General features: G+C 35.3%; 2 protein-coding genes across 3 annotated transcripts in view; both read left to right on the forward strand.

The window, feature by feature from the left end:
• The window catches only part of LOC138130634 (UBA-like domain-containing protein 2-A), a 29,615-nt gene extending 25,739 nt beyond the window's left edge, over window positions 1–3,876 (forward strand). Inside the window, exon 3 of the mRNA XM_069047239.1 lies at window positions 1,821–3,876. Within this exon, the coding sequence (XP_068903340.1) occupies window positions 1,821–1,985 (165 nt within the window). The 3' untranslated portion in view covers window positions 1,986–3,876. The remainder of the gene's footprint in view (window positions 1–1,820) is intronic.
• The window catches only part of Clp (Cleavage and polyadenylation specificity factor subunit 4), a 100,311-nt gene that overhangs the window by 83,471 nt on the left and 1,759 nt on the right, over window positions 1–15,081 (forward strand). Inside the window, exon 1 of one of the 2 annotated variants that reach the window (XM_069052067.1) lies at window positions 14,565–14,709. The exons of the other annotated variant lie outside the window; for it this stretch is intronic. The gene's annotated coding sequence lies outside the window, so the exon portion shown is untranslated. Of the gene's footprint in view, window positions 1–14,564; window positions 14,710–15,081 lie in introns of those variants that run through there. 2 annotated transcript variants of the gene reach the window in all.

A 15,081-nucleotide genomic window follows, 5' to 3' on the forward strand; every position in this document is an offset into this window, starting at 1 on the left:
GACATCGTCTTGAAGAACATTTTTACTTGATATCTGACAGTTGATGACAATTTGTTGTCAGATTTACTATACTGCGTGAAATGTGTCAAAAAATCATGGCCAACCCTCATGCGTTTAGAAAATAAATACATTATACCACATTTTTACTTCTCGACCTCTCTAGATGTCATTTTTCTATAGTGACATTTCCAGAGGAAGGCGAAACAAAAATGTGTTGATACGTATTTTCCCAGTCAATGAATTCAATTGTATCGGAAGTTTTTTAATCACCAAATAATGACGAAACTTAACAATATGTGTACATAACTTGTTAATTATCATTACTTAACAACACCATTTTTGTTTAATTGGTTGGGTCGATGACATTTACAAGGGATCGTGACCTGGAAACGGTGATTTATGTTCGGAGACATCACGGAAATTTCTTCTATTGATCGCGATTTTTCACTTTCCATCTCATGTTTTCTGCCGCATTTAAGATTAACTAAAAGTCTAACATTCCGAAATCGACCTTGTCGAGTCAGTGTTAGTGGTTTAGTTTATTTTCGTAAAAGTCAATAATTTTCCATTCCGTTGTTTTTTATAGAGGGTTAGTTCTATTTTAATTGTAATTTAATTAGGTACAACTGAGATGTAAAGTTATTTCTGCTTAATTTAATTCATTCTAATTAGGTACATATACATATATGTAATTATTTAATATACATATACCGGGTGTATTATGAAAAACCTTTGGTGCTATAACTTCCTTATTTTTTATCCGATTTAAATAAATAATGTGTCAAACAAAATCGTTTTAAATGGGCTACAATTTGAATTGATCCAATATTTGTTCTTAAGTTCTATTTTTGACTAATGATAGTCAATTTTTTTTTTTCAAATGGCACTGTTAACTTTTTTTGCTCAGTTTTATAGAGATTTTTATTTTAAATATGAAAATGTAAACAACCATGCTCATGCATAGAAACAAAAAGAAGAAATTAAAAAATGATGTATTTTTTTTTAAATCAAGCAGTCACATTAAACAGTAATAACTAATAAAAGTGCATTCTAATTTTGCAAAGTGACTAAGACAGCTATGGACATTCAAGACTGTCTATTTGACTCCGGCCAATAACAGAGATGATTTAATAGAAAGAATCGTAGCAGTATGTGAACAAATACCACCAGAATTTTTATTAAACGCCGCAATGGGCGTCAGTGGAAGGTGTCGAATGTGCCTTAGAGAGAATGGACGTAATTTCAAACATTTGCTATAGTAAAGTTATGGCTACTTGATTTTTGGAAATTTTTTTTATTAAAAACAATTTTTTTTTAAATTTTAATGTTTGTGTATTCAGAAGATAAACATCTATCAGAATAAGGATAAAAAAATATACAGTGCAAATTAAAAAAACAAAGTTAGCTGCGGTCTGTTAAAAAATATAATGTTAAAAAAAAAATCATAGCATGTCGGGCTATAGTGTTTCTAAAACGATTTTGTTTGACGTATCATTTGTTAAAATGGGATAAAAAATAAGGATGTTATAGCACCAAAGGTTTTTCATAATACACCCGGTATGTAATTCCTTTCGTCTTTTGTATTATGGATAGTTTAAAAATATATATTCTATTATGCTAGTGTTTCTTAATGTGAGTTATCCTCGTGCTTTTTACAACATCCGGCAGTTGATTTAGAACTGCTTAGTGTATTTTGCAACGAGCACGTTAGTAGAAACACACAATTCGGTCAAGGGGCGCCTGGCCCACGTCCAGAATGTCGGAATGCCCACTAACAATAGTAACATTTCGTCCCTGACTGATGGCCTTTTTGATTTAAGGTGATGACGCCGTGCAATACGCCAGCAACACCGCCGAATTTCCCAGACACCCTGTTAGCATTTTCCAAATTGTCGACAGGTAATGGAAATAGTCCGGCGACCAATAACAACAATGGAGCTCCTCAGGCTCGTCAATCTCCGCAGCCCACCACACAGCAACGATAAAATGCGTATATTTACTAGTGCACCTACAATTCATATGATGCTCAGAGGACAATGTAAATTCAGTGACTGTAATACTGTTAGTGGATATTTTGTTAAAGAAGTATGTAATTCATGCTTCCGTTTTGTTGAAGTGGATTTTTCATTTTATTGATAAAGGTTGCCCTAATATCATGTCCAGCTATATTTGTAGAATCGAAGAAGTGTAACTTATTCACTGACAGAGTTCCTGCAATTGCAGCTAAGTAGGTTTCAACCATAAGTTTAAGTATTTTTAAACGTAATAATTAAAGTAGGATTTACCACATCCTGCATGAAAAAGACTACAATATTTAAATTCGGGTTTTTCATTGGTTTGAATTGAAAAGTTCATCAAATTGGCTTTGATCTTTGTCGCTATCTTTGTCAAACCAACTTAGTTTACGATGTTGTTTTTTAAAAAATAAAGTCAAAGCCAACTTGACCAACAATTCAATTGAACACTTGTTATATGAAATGATGCATATTTATACTATCCATTTACTAAACTCCCGCACTGTCAAAGTGTTTGCAAGTTGCCGCACTGCCGTTCTAAGACTAGTAATTTTTACTTTAACGTGAGCGCAAAAATTTGAAATTTAAAATTTAAATAAATTCGCTTCCGAAAGGAACGAAAGTTCAAAGTATTACTTACACGAAATGGCTGAACGAGAAATGAAACGTAAAAGAATACTGTTAACGGCTAGAGAGAAGCACGGTACTGTTAATTATTGTTTCCAAAAAAGACAATTAACTCCATTAACATAACCAAACTTTTCTTGTTGACGTTTTTATAACTAGATTTTGTGTACAGGCAACTGAAAATGTGTCACCATAGGTACACGTGCTTTCAAAACTTTCGCGTACACCTATTTTTCACTGTTTTAAATCAGGGTTGTAATTAATCAATTCTGACATTTAAACTTTTGAAAAGCCTCGACTGACAGAGCAAGATAAAGTTTTGATGCTTTCCAAATTAGAAGAGGAGTGGTCCATAAGTAGTGTTGCTACTCATAATGGGCTAAATAAAAGCACTGTTCTACAGATAATAAGTAAAGAAGAGGTGGGAACAAGAAGGGACCGTGGTACAAGACCGATCTTAATTTTTTTAATTGCTGTCAATGTCACCTTTAACCTAATCTCAAAATTACCCGTTCACACTGCTTAAATTTTGCAAAATCGTTGTTACTTGATTTTGAATGTGTACGCGAAAGTTTTGAAAGCAAGTGTACACTCCAAAAAAAAGTAAAAAATTTGACACTGACAGTGCGGGAGTTTCATAAACGGATAGTACAGCGCATAAGGAAAACGTTTCTGATTTACGTACTGTGATGGAGTTATTTTGTTATTGTTTTATATTTAAATTCGTTAATTTAAATAAAAATTTGTTTTTACTTTTAGGACAACTCTTGTAACTCTTTGTCATTTAGTCATATTATAAATGGAATTTTATGTTTTTTCTAGGCACCATTTTTACAAGTGGTTAATTTATAATTTTCTAAGCAACAAGTGTTTTCTCCACATGTATGTATATATTAGATTAAGACAATTTAATCCTGAATTTAGAATAATTTAACAGTGTAAAATATCAGATCAAAATTATCAACAAACTATCCATTCGATTTATACGAAAATGTATTCAATGATTCTGATATTTGTATACTGTGCCATAATTATGTACTTTAAAAGTACAGAGTTAAAATGGCAGAATAAGAAGGTGCTTTTTCTTCTAGTTTGATACAATTTCATAGCTGGATTTATGTAACAAATTCGTTCGTTATTTTGTATATATTAGATTTAAGTTCAAGTGAAGAGCTTATATTGGCTCATCTTCCTACTTTCAACAATATTACAATAATAAATTCCGTAAAAGATGTTTTTTTAAATTTCTGTATGGACCTGTATGTAATCCAATTTGGCTGTGGGAGTGGAAAATCAACTGAAATGGGTCTTCAAGACTGGAAGCTATTGAAAATAAAACTTTTCCGGAATGTTTTGTGACTCGACGAAATCATTTGATTGTGTTTCACCGGGCATATTGATAGAAAAAGTTGAATTATATGGTGTTAGAAATCTAGCCCTTAATAGTTATTTGTGTATCAAACTATCAAGCCCCAAAAGGTGTATTTCTTTCGTCCGAGTGTGGGTTTTCTAGTCGAGGCGCAGCCGAGACTTGAAAACAAAAGGCAGTTTTTGGCCGAGGTGCACATTACATTTTTTAGGCGACCGCACGAACTACAAAGCAAAAGACATCATTGGAAAAATTACAAATTTATTTTGTATTTACTTTTTTCAAATAGATACTGTGATGAACCAAGTGGGTAATTCAAAAATCCCACCAAGCGGCCGTCGCATTTTTTTTTCTACCAACATACGCAATGAAAATAAAACCCGCGAAATTCAAGCCAAGAGCGCGTGATCGTACCTGTTAATTTCCCTATAATCTGTTTCAAAATCGAAAATCCACCACCTGTTGAATTATGTTGGCAGAAAAAAAGAAATCCTTAGAATAAGTTCAATTTTTCTGGGTTGGCCCAACTTTCCGGCAAAATTTGACCTTCAGTGTGTCACAAATATCAAATTATAAAAATGCCTCGAAAACAAGGAATCTTTTAACCGCTAAATTAAAGCGAGCGCTCATTAAGTGCTTCGAACAATTTTTAAAACAAGATGAACTACGACCAAAACGACTCAACAGTTTTATTTCATAACCCCACGTTTTTTTGACACTTTCAAACACACTAAAAACAAAAGTTGGCGCCGTTGTCGGTTGTATTTTCGAGGTAGAATGCAGTGTTGGTGGATTTTTGATTTTGAAACAAATTATACGTTTTTTTTTTTTTTTTTAATACAAATTAAACATTACCAGATTCGTTCCAACAGAAGAGTGCAAATAAAACAACACAATATTTATAACCAGCTATTTATTCAATGTTATGATTTTTGTTAACGCTGGGATTAATGAATAATAAAACGTCTCGGGAGAGAGCACCCAAGTCTCCCCAAATGTGAGAAGACTACTCATTTAGAACTCTAGGAAAATGGTGAGCTCTGGCCATTCCCCTAGACCCCCGAATGAGGGTCCGCTAAAAACCTCTCCTGAAAATACGACAAATCCAAAGTGACCACGTGAACGGGACAGTTATTGTTAAGTTGAGCAAACCTGATTTCGTAAACAACACAATTCAAAATTCAGAAAAAAAACAAAGGGTCATGTAATTACAACAAAGCAGTTACTTCGGACTTCGGACCGTTCGAGCGAGAGCGAGCACTAGACGAGAACTTTAGCATACTTTGTCTCTTTTACAAGTTAATTTACAACGTGCGGCAGATACGCTATAGAAGGAGTGAGTGGCTCTGGGTGGTCCGGTGGTCTGTGGCACCCTATCCTTATGACTTTAACATTTTCCGCCTACCCGTGATTTAGTGCTAAGGGAAAAGTCCTAACTGTTTTACGTTAAGTCAACAAATTGAGGTGCTCTAAGTTCATCGGTTGAAGTGAACGTGACTTTTACAAAGCAAAAGAAAAACAAAACGCGCTTGTCAGGCTACACAGACTAAGGGAAAATAGACCTGATCACATTTCCGGAAGTGTGCCATGGAGCTCGGGTATAACCCAGCATTCAACAAGTCCTGCCAAGCGTTAGGTTTTTGGGTCTCCCTTGGGGTGCAAATTTTATGAGGGCCGTGAGGTCGTGTTCAACGCTTGGAGGTTAGAGGAAAACAAAATCCCTCAAACAGAGAGAGACCCTCGCGGTAAGGTCAAGAATTTACATCTACAGCAAACTGGAAAAAGCAAACAAAAAAGAAAGGCGACAAATATTTGTTGACAGAGCTATCTAAGAACACTTTCAATTTGGGATGGAAAAATGGTAACAACCATTAACACATACATAAAAATAAAAAGAAAATAAAAACCACAGTCCGGTCAACCCTAGCTTTGCCGGTTCATCGACAAGGGGGCGCCCTGAATAATATGGAGGGCGCCCCGGGACTAAGTGGTAGTAGATCCCTAGCTAAGGAAAAACCCACGGAGACACCTGAAATATAAACACATTTGGTTGCTACCGGGATGGAAAGTGGAAACTTTGAAATTTTGACTAAAGTGTTGAGCAATAACTAAGGTACTTATTACACCAAAAGCGTCAGTCGGCTTAATTAAAAAGGGATCGAAAATGAAGGAGTGCGCTTATAAATTGTGAAAGTCACAGACCAACTCTAAAACTTGGTGTTCTTCTCTTCTAGGAAAGTTAGTGAATTGTAAAAGCTGATTTGACAACAACAAAAAAACATGGTCCGTACGATTTTATAAAATTTGCAAAGCTAGAACCAAGCTGCCTTACGCTCCTTCGCAAGCTTATAAATGTTTAAAGCGTAATACGTGGGGATGGTCGAGATAATTGTGGATTTTTGTAAAACATGGTGGAAACATCTCAAACCCACGTGCGACCCTTTTGTGTCTTATTATTGTTGAACTACATTTCGCGCGAAACAGATATAATTAATAAGTACATATTAACAGTTTTTTTATACTATTTTTTATCAGCTTGTCAACAAAACGACAAATTTACTATTTGCAATACAATTACTCCTTTACATAATTTATGGCGACAGGAAAATTTTTGCGATTATCATCTTCGATTTAAGGCTGCCTAATAGACATTTATTCAATTAAATCCTCCCTCTGTTATATTAGACATTTCTTCATCATGCTGTTGCTATCGATTATATGAACATTCATTTTCGTATTACATATGTACCAAATAAGCACCAGAAATAAAATGACACTTTTTCGGGCAAATAAAATACTTTGGTTAAATTTAACTGTCAAATATTCATTTGTTTTCAGTCGGTCTCGTTGTTAACTTACTAAACAGACCAACAGATGGCGCCAAGGTCCAGAGTCAGAAAAGTACATACGGAAAAGAGTTACTTTTCGTCCGCATGGGAGTACGTAAAATTATCTTTTTCATTAGGATGCCTAAAAATTTATTCATCGGCTTCCCTAACACACTTTTACGTTTCATTTTATGTACCTTTTATTTTGGGTTAAGGTAGCTGCGATTTCCCGACGGATGTTGTAAATTTCTAGGGGATTCTAGTGTTCATACGTTACTTTAATTTAGTGTAAAAAACACATTTACATGTATTATTTTTTCCAATAAATGTGTTTCTTTAATTTTTATTGACTAATAAATTACATCATATTCAAATAGGGAATATTTGTATAAATATCCGGTTGGCAGCTTCGTATGTCAAAAAGTTTGACATTTGTTATTTCATAAAAATCTGCAAAACTGCAAAATGAAACATTCAGTCAGCCGAAAAGTCAAATACAAATGTCGTACGGTAGATATTTTCCAGCGCTCAAACTAATTAGGCCCTCGGCTTCGCCTCGAGCCTGAAACAGAAAATGACAAAATAATTTCGAGTTTTGAAAATTTACCACCCAAAAAATCCAATCATAATCAAGACGGTAATCATGATGAGAGTAAAGTATGGATTACAATTTTTTTTTTCGAAGTGAAAGTGAAAGTGCCAATTCAATTGAAATGGAGTGTAGTGTTGCCAGGCGTGTAACGTACTGCCACACTAGATGCCAACTGAAAAAGTACTAAAACAAATAAAAAAGTACTGACGTGGAGGGAATTTTAAAAGGATTAATAACAGAAAGGGTAATTTTTGTTTACTTGAAAACCAAAGTTAAAAAACTTCAAAACAGTCCATAATGGTCTAAGCACGACCTGCTGTATTATAACCGGCCTGTTCAAAAGTGTAATTTGAGTGATCCCCGCAGAGCGCTAGTGTACGGGCGCCTTTTTCGGATATTATTCATGTTAAGTTTTTGTCACCGAGAATTTTTCTCGTTCAAATGACATTCGAATTTAAAATAAAAAATAAAAAAATACAGTTGTAATCGGTATTGTTTTAGAAAGAAAATATGAACTTACTGTACTCAATCTTAACTCTAAAATCATGTCTAAACATATTTTTCCTCATTTTTATTCTTTAGAGGCGCCCGTAAAGTAATTTCTTCGTTTTATAGGTTATTTAGTTGTCAGCTGTCAAAGAAGAAGCGGAAAGGTTGCCAAATGTGACAACTTCACAACTGAAAATGTTACCAACATCCCAAATTCTTGACTTTACTCTTTACTTTATAGGATTAAATAAATTATGAAAATAAATATGTATCACTAAAAAGTACTAAATCGGTGGTGGTACCACTAGACACAAATTGTTGATTAAAAAGTACTATTCTCGTGTCAAAAATGGATTACTCCCTAGGATTTAGGGATATTCGTTACTAGGTTGGCATAAATTTGGTTAGGTTGGAGGCTATGTGGTTTCTGGTGACAAACAAAAGATATCCCAAAAATGTAAGACAGCAAATTAATTGTAACAGTTGCAAATGACTGATTTCTCGCTAAATGATAGATGATTTTTCGTTTCACAATCAATTTTGGTTACTGGCGGCATATTTATTTGGATTTAATCTCTCAGTTCAAAGTAACCAACCTTAGGCATTCAAAATTACTTTTGAAAATTCTAGTTACACACAACATGAAAACGTTGTTTCCCTAAAAGTTCGAATTCTAGGGAGTAATCCATTTTTGACACGAGAGTAGATTAGTACAAAAGTACTAGCTCTGGCAACACTGGATGACACATGACTGAGGCTAGCATCGCCGATTGGTAGCGTTGCTAGCGGTAGTGTAAATTTGTCAATTTTAAGTCAAAAGTAACTAGAATATATTCATATATTGGGTGATTCAAAATGATTGTGGCCAAGTATGGCAGCTATGTACGAAAAATTATGTGGCAACTGTGTGGGTAGGGTAGAGTTGATATTTCTTTGACAGTTCATAGTCGCGCAATTTTGAAAACTGTCAAATCAATGTGTAATGATATCAAAAAAATCAAATGCACGCTTATGAAATGTCATACAAATGACAACTCTACCTCATCCACACAGTTGCCACATACATTTTCGGACATAGTTGCCATACTTGGCCACAATCATTTTGATTTTTGAATCACCCAATATTATACAACTAGAGGATTGAAAATTCTCGATTATACGAGACGTGTTGCCCGGAAACACCACGAGATCGTAGATCGAGTGGTGTTTCCGGCAACACGTCGAGTAATCGAGAATTTTCCATCCTCGAGTTGTATACGGGTAGACTATATCATGAATAAAATAAATAAATAAATAAACAGGTTCCCGAAACCGACTGGGCGCATTCAGTAGCAGAGCGATTTAATGTGACGTTAATGTGACGGCTAGCGCAAAAATTTTTGTAAATTAAGGCGGCGAGCGAAAATACAAAGGTTGGTATATTCGAATATATAGTCTTTCTAACTCAGGTTGAGCCAGCAATAAAAATAAAATGCGCACCCTCATTACCGCAAGTGCCACCTCCTCTTAGTTTTACAATGAAGATGAATTTATGACAGATGTTTTTCTTGCTCTTTCTCGATGGTTTCCAGGTACACCGGGCCCAACAGGCCGGGCTTCTTTTCGGTATAAATCCATCTTTATTTAAAAGTTAAGAGGATGATGGCACTTGCGGTAATGAGGATACGCAGTTTATTTTTATTGCTGGCTCAACGTGAGTTAGAAAAACTATACAAAGGTTCGTATATTCAAAATCGCCCTGGTTACTACAATAACCGCTGTAATACATGGTAACTAAAGAAAATCAAAGATTCTGCCTGTACTATTAAATTAATCTTGTTTGTTTTTGTTATCGGTACGTAGAGGGATATGGAGGGAGCACTGCCTATGCTGGCAATGTAAAGAAAGCGGCACGTCGCGAGACCTGTCCGGAGACCTTTTATGACACCTTTTAAAATGACACCCAGTACTTCGTGAAATTTCGTGACGAGGGTCGTTGGGCATCAGATGCTTCATAGGCGTCGGTGTTCCGTCATTTTACTGGGATTTGGTTTTTTTCACGTGAACCGGTTGGTGAATTGTCTTTGTATTTTTTCAGTTGTATAACTCTGATCTGTTTTTATTTTGAACTAAATATTCACGGTCGTCTTCCTACAATTCCTACAAAAATTGGCCCCAGAGAAAAAGTTAAAGGGACGCCACTGGAAAGATGAAATGTCTGCGTTAACTTCGGTTTCGCTCGGCTCATCTGGAGATCTTTTATTAACGAGAGGCTAAATGACCCAGGCCATTCCATACTTGTGCGCAAGTCCTATAATTTTGCGCGTTATTTAAATTTGACGTTCACGGACTTAGAAAATATGGCAAATTTATTGTTTAAAAATTAGAACAACACTTGCGTATCTAATAAGAAACAATACAATAAAAGACCTTTTTTATGTAGTAAACTCATTTATACAGGCTGTCCCATAACTCGCGCGTCAGCTGTTAACTGTGAATTTTAATATTTAGTCCAACAAGGATTCTACAACAACAAACGTGAAAAGTAGGTATATTAGTTTTGAAATGAAAACGATTTTAAGATAACCAATCGAATTAGTGCCGTTTCGTGCGTTCCCATTTCGTGCGTTACTGAAAATATTCCCAATTCGGGCGTCGTCCCAAGTCTTTACCTGCGGCGAGTGCCGTTTCGTGCGTTGGTCCGCTGACAATGCGGGATACGGTCATGTACGGAATACCCACCCAATATCTTTAATCAAAAACATTATATTGGGTGTTTTTTTAAATTTCAACTTGTAGTAGGCCTTGAACAGTCGATTGTGAACGCACCATTATATATGGCACCACCTCGTGTCAAACGTAAGATTCAAACAGCTGATCCGTGATTCGTAACCAGTAGGTACAGTGCGTTCACAATTGGCACTTCAACGCCTACTATGGGGTGAAAAAAATACCTACCCACATACTCGTATTTACTATGTTTCGCTGTCAAATAATGTTATCCAAAATTCTTCAAGTTGGGATTGATTTCGTTCACTTGACTATAGATTTAGCATAGAATAAGTTACACTTAGCCTTGTAAAGGCTTTATGACAAACTTCTACTTATTTTATACCTACCTATCTGAGTGCATTTAAGTCCAAAATAAATGTGTTTTTCACTTTACACATTAGACGTGAAGAGATTTTATAATAACTTTTCCCTCAGGCAGTAGCTGTTCAGGTACAGATATAAATTGGACCCCTTTAGTACATTGTACCATTGCGGAGAAAGCCCTATAAAGGACGACGCACGAACTGGCACTACCCAATTTCTTGGCGCCCGAAACGGCACTAAAACAGGTAGGAACCCAAAAACGCACGAAACGGGAACGCACGAAATGGGAAAAGACGAACCAATCACACACGCCTTCCTGAAGGTAACTACTAAATGTATGCGTTTCCGAGGAAACGATTTTAGATGTTGCTGCTAAAAAAACTGTGATGAAATGTTTGGACGAGTTTTATAAGGGTTGATTTGGCGCACGAATCCCAGGTCTAGAAAACGACCTGTAGGCGAGTTTTTTATGTTATTTTTTGGATTTTTTTTTACTTTTTAAATAAAAAAATGAAATTTTCAAATTCTAGGGAATTTTGTATTATGTAATTGGTAATTCAAGGTAACGGATGCAACTACATCTGCAACATATGTTAAAATGTAGAGTTTGAACATTAATATTGGAAGTTTTTTGGTGTAAATGACAATAATACACTGAAATATTGATAAACATTTTCTTAGAGATCCATTAAACTACGAGTGCTTTAATAGATAGCCATACACGATTCCAAATTGAATACAATAATAGACCTATTAAAAGATTCTAAAAACATAGTTATATCTTTAGTTTGTGTTCTACTCATCTACTGTTCTTTGCCTTACACGCAGCACGCAGTACAGCATGTAACAACAAAGCACCCAAGTTACTAACGCATGCGTATTGGTAAGGATCGTCCTGGGTTATTTAGCCTCTCGTTTTTATTAGGTCTACAGAAAAGCGCGGTCGTATCCACTTTTTTGAAGAGTGCTCCCTCCATATCCCTGTATAGTATATTGTTATATAAGTGAGGAAAGGGATGCATTGCTAAACGAGAATGACAATTGGATCACGAGCGATAGCGAGTTGATCTAATCATTCAAGTTTAGCAACGGACCTTTCCTCACGTATATAACATACTATTTTTTCCAACGTCAAGAGCTTTCGGTTTATCTTGCATAGGTATTATCAATTTATTATTTTATGCAAATCAACATAGAAGTAAAATTTGAAAATCACGTTTCCATGCTCACAGTAAACAATAAAATTTAATTAATGAATGTCAAGTCGTGTTTTTACCAAAACTTGAAAATTACTCAGAATTTACTAAACAAATAGTGATGGAAGTAGAAGATAGTGTTGTAAATTTACCAAATCCAGAAGCAGCGAAGTACAGCTTGACCAGAATAGCTTGGCGTATGAGATGCGCACAAGAGGAAACGAGCGAGTCTCTGTAAGACAAGGATATGGCTATGGTTGTAGGTACGGTACACTCAATGAAGCAAATCTGCTCAAAACAGCCCGGACATGCTGTTCCCTTGAAGCTTGAAGCGCTGATTTTCGCCCGTTAGTACACGATCTAAACACTTCCAGACCCAACAGACAAGTGCGCTCCGCTAATGGGAGGGATTTCAGTCCACTGCGTCACTCGCCAAGCTGTTCTGGTCGACCTGTAGGTATCTTTGGAATTATTACCTATAAAATCTCGAGCACGCTACGGAAAGGAATACAATGCGTTACTGAGATGGAGACAAGTAGTAAGAAGCGCTAGTTTGGCGTCAACGTCAAGCTCTGTACCGACCAGTGACGTGGGAAATAGAATAGACGGAGCGTAAGATACACCGCTTTGATTCCCACCTGTACATTTTTGCCCTTACCAAGATGGCCACCGATTGTATTGCTGGTTGCTGTTGCGAAAGTTTTATAATGATGGGGATAACAAAATACAATAAAAAGATACATTAAATAAAAACGGACAAAAGCCAAATTAATTTATCGATGTTTAAAAAGTACAACCTTTGTTAAATAGTAGTTTATTTAACGAGTTTGTGTGTAAGTTGGGATTTTTTTTTGGCATGAGTGGGCCTTTAAAATGCTCGTTTCACTCGCGTTTTAAACTGGCCCACTCATGCCAAAAAAATCCCAATTTACACACGAACGAGTTGAATACAACGCTTTTTGTTCGACGAGCCCCTTAAAGGATCCACATCGCTTAAAATCTTTAAAACTACCTTGACGTTTCGTTTCGACAAGTTGTGACATTTATCAAAATCCGTTCACGCAGGAGAGAATTCTCAAATTCTGACAGTGTCGAACAAAAAAGCTGTCTTACAGATTTACCTTTTAAATTTTTGTTGAATTGTTTGTTAAAGTAATGAAGTCTAATTTTGGTATAATTAACAATTATTTGTTTGATTAATATAAAATTATGATTTTCCGAAAAAAAATCAAAATCTAAAATATATCTATAGGAGAAAATAAGTTAGAGGGTAAAGTAGCAAAAACAACATTACAGATCCTTGTAATAACATTATCTATAGAAGGGTTATTGTTCTTTTTTGCAATTTTTAACATAACACGTGCTAGTCATCTTCAAAAAGTATGAGTTTTATAATTATATGAAAGCAAACAAATAGGTCCTTTTTGTTAATATAAAAACAACCGATACGATCCCTCTGCAACCCGCGCAAACTCGCGCGCAACTGACACATAAATGTTAGGCAAATACAGAACAGATTTGCTATTATTGCTGCATAACTTGCCCTTACTTAGAACGTTGCATATAGGAATCAACGCTTTAGATGGTGATGCTCCGTCTATTCTATTTCCCACGTCACTGGTACCGACACGTTATTTAGAAAAAAAAATCAGGAACATTTGGAGTTTTAATTCGTGTAAAAAATTGTACATTTAATTTCTATAATACTGATAAAAAAGTTAAGTATCTTTGTAAGTGCTAATTGTTAATAAAGAATTCTTACAAATGTATATATATGTATATTTGAACGTTATTTTAAAGAAAGTATGTACGGTCGGTGGACAAATAAAACTGGGACACTTAAAATTTAATCTATGTAAATCAGACCATTGAATTGTCAATATTTGTCAGTGTCTATAATATAATATGTCATACCTAAGTTAACCTATTTGTGATAAAGCCGTAATTAAACGATGAAAATTTGTAAATTTTGACTTATGTGATTGTCATTTTTGTCCCAGTTTTATTTGTCCATCGACTGTACATACCTAAATGGGGATCAATTTTTTTTTTACTTTCCCCACTAGTGAGGGAAGTGATTTACTTTCCTCACATGTGATGCAAACGCCTACTTTCATCTCTAAATTGAGTGATGGAAATGTCATTTTCAGACTTGACGTTGGAAAAAAGTCCATTCACGTTGGAGTGTTTCCTCTCAAGGTCAAATAATTAAATTTTTTGGCTCTGTAATTATGTTTTGTAAATAGTGACATGCAGGTAAACACCGTACAGGTTGGATTTAGCATTGCTAAATCGCATTATGTTGGTTACTTGGTTAGCTGCATGTCACTATTTACAAAACATAATTACAGAGCCAAAAAATTTAATTATTTGACCTTGAGAGGAAAATCCAACGTAAATGGACTTTACGTATCGGTGTTATAATGTGCGGTTGGTACTCCTGAATTTTAATTTTTGGTCAGAATCTGTGATGTCAGCTTCAGCTGTCAGCCGTCAGCTTATGAGCCTAAACCACAGAGATATATAAAGTAAATAGAGGGGCAATACATACGGAGCTGCGCGAACAAAATTGAGGCGTCCATGGAGGTATATGGGATGGAACGACGCATGCGCTTTATTTATATACAACACCACCATCTTACCAGAGAATACAACCCACTGATCTCTATGGTACACCATAGACGTCAGTGATCTAACTAAATAACCACAAACAACAAACTAGTGGTGGGCTCAACTGCTATTTTTCAGTTAGTGAAATGAGTCATCCACTTTTTTCATTGTTATTTTAACATTACCTACTTAACATTTTTGTTCCACAACGATATACATATGATACAATAAGGAAAAGAAATGAATGAGCTAATGAGCAGTTATTTGCAATCTGCTAAAA

Source organism: Tenebrio molitor, chromosome 1, assembly GCF_963966145.1.
Source record: "Tenebrio molitor chromosome 1, icTenMoli1.1, whole genome shotgun sequence".
Taxonomy (NCBI): Eukaryota; Metazoa; Arthropoda; class Insecta; order Coleoptera; family Tenebrionidae; genus Tenebrio; species Tenebrio molitor.